This window comes from Asterias rubens, chromosome 19, assembly GCF_902459465.1.
Source record: "Asterias rubens chromosome 19, eAstRub1.3, whole genome shotgun sequence".
Lineage (NCBI taxonomy): Eukaryota > Metazoa > Echinodermata > Asteroidea > Forcipulatida > Asteriidae > Asterias > Asterias rubens.
Window position 1 is genome coordinate 10,697,261 of NC_047080.1, and position 9,547 is coordinate 10,706,807.

Consider the following 9,547-nt stretch of genomic DNA (forward strand, 5'->3'; position numbering starts at 1 on the left):
GTAAATTAAACGCCCTTGACGGTCGACGGAAAACGTTCGCTATTTTTTTACAAGCTAACTTCTAAGTGTAAGTGCGTTTCAAGAATGACGCATGGGATGTTCAGCCGTTGGGTATTCGCTGATGCACGCTCGCTTACGCGTGCACATACAACTGTACGTGTCCGCCGGACGGTGTTTGCATAGCCGGCCCCGGACATGCCAAAGTGTCCGGAGCAGTCATTATTGCATGGCGGACACAATCACATCTGACCCCCCCCCCCCCCCCGCCGGAAGCATTTTGCTAGAAAATGACGTCATCATCTTGACAGGCTATTTTTAGACGCTCTCATTTGAAACGGTCGTCGGCCGGCTGCATGTGTGTGTGGCGAGTTGGTTTGTTTACTCTCTTTTTGAATCGAGATTTGCGGGATGGGCGATCGGCGTGATTGGTAAGTAATGAGTATACGTGAAGTTGTTTAAACCAATGGTGTGAATTGGTGACGTTAATCAAGTTATAAATGAAGGTAAAATTACTCTGGCTGGATGCTGGTGGGACATTTTTGTTAAATTTTTACCCCACTAAAGCACTAGTGGTGCCGTGTTGTGTGTGTGGCACACACAATTAATGACAATGGTGGACATCATTCAAAGTTGAAAGTGTTGACAGTACACACACTGTAGTTGCGATAACTCTAACCCTCCGTCCTCCCTTTTCTTCTCAGTAAAATGAAACTTTATTCAGGCGAAGGAGGCAACTTTAAGCTGACCAAAGACAGGCAGTAAGAAAGAGACTGATCATGGCCTCCACCAACATGGCCAAAATCACTGCTAGATCATCGGTTGGCAGTAGGGTACCCGGTGCAGCAAACAGCGCCCTCAAAGTCAAGTCGCGCAAAGAAGAAGACAAAATAAAGGTTGTCTTGTCGCAGCAGCTACGTGAGAACATGACCAGGTGACGAACATATTTAAACTAAATACTACAGTGACTTCAAAATAATTTTACAGAGTTTGCACAGTTTTTGAAATGAGTTAAACTTTATCAGTGCTCATTTTTTAAACAAAGTCAAGGAAAATTTGAAGGAAAAAAAAGCAAGGCCGTCGTTCTTGTCAGGTCTTGAATTTACTGGCCCGACACTAACTGGCCTCGAGCCTGTGAGCCAGTATTAAAGTCAAGTCCTAAGTTTCCTTTTCTTAATGCTTAATGACTTTTCTTCATCACTTACAATGCAGATTGCTTGAGGTTGGCACATTCGCTGATTTGTCGTTAATCATCAACTCCAAGAAGGTACCAGTCCATCGTCATCTCCTTCAATCCCGTCTTGAACCTTTCTTCTCGTCCATAGTAGAGCCGAGAATGTCATCAGGCAAGGACGGGGAGGAGGTTGTCGCTGATTTGTCCACTTTGGGTGTTAGTGTGGTGGAACTCAAATATTTACTCAGGTAATAAATAATAATACTGAGTTCTTATTTAGTTCTTTCAGGCCTCAAAATAACCTGCGGCACCCACAGCAATTGCCTTGGTGTCCCGTGTTGTTTTGCCGTGGTGCCCTCTGCAAAGTTCAAACACAAATTTTAATTTCCCTCTTAGAAGTGCCTCTTACCAGAGGAAAATTTGTGTGCCCCTTCAAGTTTTTTTTTTAAAAACTGTATAGAATAGCAAAGTGTAAAATCAATGCATTTTAATTGACCTTTTCTCTATTTATTTTAATACTCAGGGCTATCTATGCGGAGGACGATGTCACTCCCTTTTGGGTTGTATTCCAGGAAGCCATCAAGTCACATGACTCAAATGAGCCAATAGAATGTGAGACTGTGCGGACAGATTGTAACGGAGACCCTACCCCTGTTGCTGAACAGTGTGCAGACTCACTGCACTTAGAGAGACTGGAAAACGCTCTCCATAGTGAGTGCCAGACTACAAGAGATAGGCAGCAACCTGAGGAGACAGAATGTTGTGTTGAAACGAATGATGCGACCACTGGGAGCCAGACGGTTGGTTCGTCAATGCTGTCAGTACAGGATTGTCAGTATGCTACCTTGCAGAGTATGGGACCAAAAAGTGCATGTGAACCTAGTACCACGGTGCAGAACTCTAAAGATAAATGTGAACCTCAGACCCTTGCAAAAGAAAACCATGGCGCTACTGCAGAACCTAAAATGGTCTGTGAACCTAGTGCCACAGTGCAGAATTCTCAAAATGCAATGTTGAACAGTGGAGAGCCTAAAAGTAAATGTGAACCTGGGACCAGCGCACAAGAAAACCATGGCGCTACTGCAGAACTTAAAATGGTCTGTGAACCTAGTGCCACAGTGCAGAATTCTCAAAGTGCAATGTTGAACAGCGGGGAGCCTAAAAGTAAATGTGAACCTGGGACCAGCGCACAAGAAAACCACACCACTACTGCAGAACCTAAAGTAGCCTCTGGCCTCACAGCTGTAGTACAAAACAAACACGGTGCCTCATTGCAACAAGTAGAAATCAAAGATGAAAACAAACCCGGAACCACCCTGCCGAAAACTGAAGATACTGGTTTGACTAATGACACAAGTAGCCTAGAGTCTGTGGCCAGACCAAACGAGACAGTGGGAGAAAGTGATAAGTCAAACGGAGAACCGAAAACTCCAGATGAGGACGAATTGCTTCCAACTGCTTGTCAACTCGGCAGAGATTTACTGCGTATTTTCCAGGGGGATGCTGGTCATGATGTCACGCTGAAAGTGGATGGGAAAAATATCCTTGCTCACAGGTTAGGATTATTTGTTACAGGTCTGGGGATTGCAAGCTAAGTGTACAGTAGATTTTAAGAATTTTCAATGGAAGTGCCCTTTGCAAGATAAAAATGAAAATCAGGGCTAGCCTCTGTTGACACGAGTCTTGGCCTTGTTGCCCCTTCAAAAGTTTTCCCTAGACTTTAAGATTTTCCAATAGAAGTGCCTTTTGCAAAATTTGTTGTAAATCGAAATTTTCCTAGGCTAGTTTTATTGAATGTATAATATCTACATTCATAAGTAAATTTGAAACTAAATTTGGAATGTTTTTTTTTTTGCCGTTTTGTGTTATTTATATCCAACTCAATGTGTACCGTCCTGCAGGTTTATACTTTGTGCCAGGTCGGAGTACTTCTCAGCGATGCTTGCTGGGAGCTGGAAGGAGAGTTCGTCGTCTGAGATTGAGATACTTGGGTTAGTTGGAGGAAAAAAGCTTTCAAAAGTACTGCAAAGGTTTTGGGATACCTGCATACCAGTGGTCTATACTCTCCAACCAGTTTATTGTTGTCAAGGCAATTTGTTTGATAAGTGAACTGGGCTGAGGTTTTCGCGAAATGTCTGGTTTTTGGTATTTGGCCTTATGAAATCAAGCTAGTTTCTTTGTGATCATAACAAATAAATAGTTTGGGTTTGAACAACAAAATAATTACTGGAGCAGGACTTAAACCAACAACCTTCGGATTAATGTGCCGGCGCTCTACTCAGGCTTTTTCCTGGTTTCCTCCTCTTATCACCCTTTGTACTTTCTGCTTGTAGGTTTTTTTTAATTATTTATTGTGATATTTGGAAATAAACAAACAAACAAACTGAGCAATCCAGCCCTATGCTGGTGATATCCTTGTTCGTGGGTGCCAGTCAGAAGCCATATAATTTTGGGGGGTTTGAAATAAGTAAACTATTTAAAAGCTTAACCAGTCACAGTTTCTTCATAAAAAATAGATACAGTTTTCTTGTATTCTCTTTTTGTTTTCACAATAAAGATTCAGCTACTCTGCAGTGATGGTTGCCCTACAGTGGATTTATGGAGGGTTATATGAACTACCAGATCATGGTGTGGTGCTCAAGTGAGTTCAGTAAAATCCTTAATGTAGAAAATACATTAGTTATTTTATTTTTTGGTGTGTTTACGGTTGACTTCATTATTCAACTCCATTTCTAACTGCAATCCCAGCATCGATATTTTTAGCCAGACTTTTTAAAGTTCTAGGTCGTCGATCAGACGTGCTTTGCTTGGCGCCCTGGCCAGCGTGGGGAATGCCTGGCCCAGAGTGAGCCTGTGTCTTTTTGTCAATTTTTTGTTGTGTTTGTTGTTGTATGTATATTGGGTCATTAATTGTTAATTGCTCAAATGTTTATTTGTCAATTTTTTTTGTATTTGCGCTGTGGATGCTGTGTGAAATAAATAAATAAATAAACGTACAGATTTAAAATTCTCTATCGTTTTGCACTTTGTTTTTACAGGGATCTGCTGTTCTTGGCCGATATGTACGGTCTGGAGAACCTGACAGAGGTCATTGACTTTAAGCTGAGAAAGGATTACTGCCACTTCTTCCATAAGGTTTGTCAAGTTAGATTCTAGAAAATCAAGGTGACGATGACTACAGTAAGCTAGTCGAAACGTTGAGACCAAGTCTCTCGAATTCCGAAAAATCTACTCGGTGTTAGTAGAATATAAAGCAAGACAAGTTTTAAAAAGAACATAATCTACCCAGCAAGTAGTTACAGACATACTAATATTTATTGATACCTCACCATGCAATGCCTCAACTTGACTCAAACTTGAGTCTGATGATGCTCTTAACCGCTTTTTCGTCTTTTCTTTTCTATTACTCCTCTACAGCCGTGTAGTATATGCCTAGCGAGAGTCCCAGAATGCTTTGCTCTTTTCTCCACCGTCCAACTCTCCGACCTAGAGAACTGTGTTGTGAGGTAAGTGTGTTATCATTTGGGGATGAGGTTGTCTAAGCAAATTCTTTACCTTCCTTTCACCTATGTGTTTCTCTGTTCAATGACTTAAAACTTTTCAATGTTGATGATTTTGGTTATGTTTTTATTTTGCAGTTGGCTTGTGCAATATCTCAGCAAGGCCTGGATGGAGAGGTCCTTTGCTGCCCTACCTCAAAAGTTTCTCTTCCAGTGTAGAGACTTTGCTGTCGAGTCATTTGTAAGTTGCACGTTGGGAAAGAGGGATGAAAAATTTAAGACTTTTGGATCTACTTCTCTAGTGTTGAGGATCCTGTTCCCCAAAACTCACTGAAATCGGGGTTATCAGGCCAGTACACACACTATGATTATTTTAGTATGTGCACTCACTGTACTTTAGAGAAATACATTGATGGGCTCTAGTTGGGAACTCATTCCTTGTATAATTTCAATCTAATATTATTTAATGTAATATTGATTCTGTTTTGTCTTGTATTGTTATTTACGCTGCACATGGAATTGATCATAAATCTATATATTATGCAAGTATAAAGGGAAACAAAACACACAAAATCAAGGAGTTGATCCACAAAATGGTGGACGCGCATTTTCGGAGGTGTGGTCTGTGTCTGCAAGGGGTGAATAGAGGAACAGAGACTTGTATACAAAAGAGTGGTTTAATTGTAAATAATTGTTCTTGCCTTTCGTCTTGTTGTTTCAGAGCCCTTCATCAGCCACCCCACTCCTCCTTCAGATCGATAAGCTAATCTGCAATTTACCTCACATCAAATGGGCCAGTCCAGTCCGCACCATGGCGCTGCAGCTGCAAAGCACCTGCAGGCAGTACATGGCGTGCAACTTCCTCTCGATCCTTGGGGAACCGTTGTTCCAAGAACAGCTGCGGGTGAGTTTAACGTTGTGTTCACCCAGAGGCCCCAGCTCACACTGTGCATCTGCCTTGCACTATGGCGTCCACGTAACACCATGGCGGTGTCTTACACGATGGTGTTCACCTAACACCATGACATCCACCTAATAATAATAGGCAGTTCTTGTATAGCGCTTTATTTACTCCCGATTGTCCTCTCAAAGCACTCAGTTTTTTTCCTACAAGGTATGTGGAGCTACGATCTATTCCTTTACATAGCACCATGTAATGGTTGTCAAAGATGCGGTGTCGCAATATGCAGCAAGCCAAACCAGGGGAGCCCTTATCTTTTTAATAAGTGCACTGGGCTTTTTTTTTGTTCGTTTCACAACACACAGGACCAATGGTTTTACGTCCCATCCGAAGGACAAAGCAATCATGGTTAAGTGTCTTCCTTAAAGACAGAGTGTCACGAATGGGACTAGAACCCAAACCCAACTGATCAGAAACACAGGAGCTTGAGTTCGGTGCTCTTATCCACTCAGCCACGACACGCCATATACCTTACACCATTGCCTCCACCTAACACCATTGCATCTGCCTATTTACACACAAATATCTTTTACTCGTCCTAGATCATTTCAACATTTTGCCAGAGAAATATGTTTTTTCAAATCTAAACTTTTAAGACTGTTTGAATGATTTATATTTCTCCTTAATCCAGGGAATGAACTGGAAGAAGGATGTTGTCGAGCCGGTGTTTGCTCTCGTGGTCCCAGCATTGACGCCTGACACGGCAAACGGAACGTTTATGGCCGTGCGTTTCTTCAATCAAGGAGTGACCGACGAGGAAAATGCTGATGGGTGGAACCCGGTGAGTATCTTGCGTTCAGATTGATGAAACTGAAGGCAATGTCACAGGAGGCAACTTTTTTAGGCAACATGGAGGCAACCAAAGACCACTTTGGTAGCAAATGAGTAATTTTAAAACTGAAACTCTCACAAGTTTGTCTAACAATAAATCCATTGTCATGATCACTTTTTTGCAGGATGCAGTAACGCTAGTGAAAGAGTTGTACGTCCAGTTCTACAGTTACATGGTCAGCAATGCAAGTCTCGTGGCACAAGGCCCTGGGTGGTCCAACTTGCCCTCTGACCTCCGAGAAAGCATCAAGAAAGGTAATGGGTTGACGGTGTTGAATATAGGCAGTTCGCAATCAGAGCACCCTCTTTAGTTCTCACAGGAGAGATCATTTTATCGTGGGAAAGATATGAACAAGTTTTAGTCCTCGCAGCTTGACCACAAGAGTGCTGCATCAGTGCGAATAACAAATATCCCTTTTGCAAAAATTTCTGTGTGCAAAAATATTGATCCCGCCTCCGGTGTGTATTTGTGTCGTGTGTACCTCTGTGTAATTTTGAGCGAGGTACGACTTCTCAACAAATTCAAAAATGCACCTAATGTTTGCTTAATACACTCTTGTTGGTTTCTCTTCATTGCAGAGGCTGTATTTATTGACAATCGTGGCAAGATACGGGCACGGAAACCTGTTCTCACCAGCTCACTGAAGGTAAGATTTTCAGGGAAACTTAAACAAATTGAGGAGGTAAGGCAGGTCAGAGTTATGTCCCCGACACTATATACATACACCACGGACACAAACAACAATACAGCATTGAAAAGTAATGTCTTCCTTCAAACTGTTTTCTCTCAGGGCAAGTCTAGATCAAAGGCAACAAGTTTGCAGAAATTTTGAGTCGGCAAAAACCAGCAATATGTCGGTGAAGCGTCGGAACTGGTGAGAAAAGATTATCTTCTTCGTATTAAAGATTTATGAGATGTTTTTGTCCGCTTTGTGGCCTTAAAACATTTTTTAAAGTATCTTTGGCTGAACACTCCTACTGCCTAGAGAGAGAAAAAGCAAGGGATGAGCTTTGATTAAGGAGACATAAAATAATAATAATGGCTTCTTATAAACACACATACCTGTCACTCGGTGACGTTCAATTCACTTCAACATTCAGTGTTTTTTGTCAGGTATTGTGTAGCTACATTTTTGGAAGTATGAGACAAGGTTTACAAGGTCAATAAATTAACAATATCAAGCCAATCAAACCATGAGTACCGGGGCAAACCCCTTCTCTTTTCGATAAGTGCAATGGTTCTTTTTACGTGCCTAACACAACTAACAGGACCAACGGCTTTACGCCCCATCCAAAGGACGCACCAATAATGGTGGAGTGTCTTGCTTACAGACACAAGTGCCACACCCGGGATTTGAACCCACACTCTACTGAAGAGAAACCCCAGAGGTTGGGTCCGGTGCTGTTCACCACTCAGCGCCACATGAGTGGGGGTAGATAGTAGGTGCGGGTATATTTTGTCGTACAAGTAAATTGAGTTTAATATCAGTATTTATGCATCAAATGAACAACCGGTTTTCATCATACTTTTATATATTATTGTGCAGATTTAACTTCCGAGTGTATTGAGCAATATTGCAAATATTTTCAGATTTATTTATGGATTATATTTGTGTTTATCCTATCGAGAGAATCATTTACAAAGTCTTTCATTAGAATGAAGAAGTTTTTGAATACCTTTTATATTAAATTGGCTTGTAATTTATTTCAAGATTTACTCTGGAATGTAACCATACTTTTTATAATGTTTTGAGGTTTTTTTAAACAATATTATTGTTGTAATGAAGTCCTGCCTTAAAGTTAAGGAAATCACTTTAATCATCTTTTAAAATTAAATGACAATAAAAACTTACTTGGAACGAAGTACAGCTGCAGTTTTCTATAGCATAAAGGATTTTGAGAATCATTTCACCTCTAAGTAACGTGGTTATAGAAAAATTTGGATGTCAAAAAAGCGTTTCTCAGATTTTGTGTTCCAACTTCGGATTACTCTTCCAGCGTGGACATAACGGCTCGGGACTTTTGGCAATATCTCAAAAAAGCGCCACCACCTTTTGAAATGAACTTTTCACTGCTTAGTTACATTGTATTTTTCAACATATATATATAGGTATAAAACAATCAAACAGATCCGAAATCCAAAGGTAGATGTTTCCCTTTTATCAATAAAGACAATCCAATATTCTCATAAAATGGGGGAAAACTAATGCAATCGGGTAGGGTCTAAAACCTAATCCACATATAAGGCTCTGCCTGAGATGTGGTTCAAAATGGGGTCAACAGAGGTCAAAGGTAGGGAAAGAAACCACTGCGCCAACCTAACTCTCCTTGTCTTGCCGCAAGCAAATAAAAAAACTCTTAGACAACCGTTCTATTTTATTTAAAGAAAATTTATTAAACACGGATACATGTAAAGGAAAACAATAATACCATATTCACAACAATAAAATGCAAAGGCAAAACAAACTGCATCTTAATATTTAATGAAATGTTATATTTGAGGAGACTTGGGGCAGATGTGACAGATGTTATTTCAAAGCACCAAAAACTTATGTGTGTGCCATGCTCAAATTACAAAGTAAGAATGCAAAATGCACGGTTGCTTGTTTTGTGAGAAATCAGATTTCTATGATAATTCATTTGATCATCTCGACCATCAATTACCATTTGTTGATAGATTTTTGTATTTTATTCATTTTTTTGCTGAGAGTTTGAGTTTTTATTAACAGCTATTCAATATGAAAATAATTTTTCTTTTAGAGAAGTTTTGCTACTGAAAAGAAATTGGGGGATGCATCTTTAAAGCTGTGAACTTCAGAAAAAAATAGGCTCATGTATTAACATTATATCGGTTAATCTATTGTGTCTAATGTATATATATAAAAGATTAATGACAAAAAAAGACATCAAACATTTGCTAAGTAGGATTTGAAACTTTGCATGGTGGAAGTAAGATATAGAAAAGTTTGCGGTAACACCATGTAATAACAATCTCTCAATGAGTTGGGGTGGTTCTGAAAAGAACCGTTAGATTAACTCGACGTTTCGATCAGTATGCTCTGATCGTCTTCTGGAGAATGCTGC

The 9,547-nt window shown here is 40.3% G+C and overlaps 1 protein-coding gene across 1 annotated transcript; it reads left to right on the forward strand.

The window, feature by feature from the left end:
* The first annotated feature begins 349 nt into the window (after positions 1-349).
* Positions 350-8,337, forward strand: LOC117303456. The gene is made up of 14 exons (XM_033787659.1): positions 350-428; positions 702-931; positions 1,210-1,419; positions 1,695-2,726; positions 3,073-3,162; positions 3,729-3,812; positions 4,210-4,306; positions 4,589-4,677; positions 4,810-4,912; positions 5,393-5,575; positions 6,264-6,413; positions 6,589-6,718; positions 7,043-7,110; positions 7,255-8,337. The coding sequence occupies exons 2-14, from the start codon at positions 777-779 to the stop codon at positions 7,294-7,296; spliced, it is 2,433 nt and encodes an 810-aa protein (XP_033643550.1). The 5' UTR covers positions 350-428; positions 702-776; the 3' UTR covers positions 7,297-8,337.
* Positions 8,338-9,547: the final 1,210 nt, after the last annotated feature.

Coding starts and splice junctions, on each gene's coding strand:
- LOC117303456 (XM_033787659.1), top strand. CDS start 777: ATGGCCTCCACCAACATGGCCAAAATCACTGCTAGATCATCGGTTGGC. Junction 932..1,209: donor CTACGTGAGAACATGACCAG/GTGACGAACATA, acceptor CTTACAATGCAG/ATTGCTTGAGGTTGGCACAT. Junction 3,163..3,728: donor TCTGAGATTGAGATACTTGG/GTTAGTTGGAGG, acceptor TTCACAATAAAG/ATTCAGCTACTCTGCAGTGA.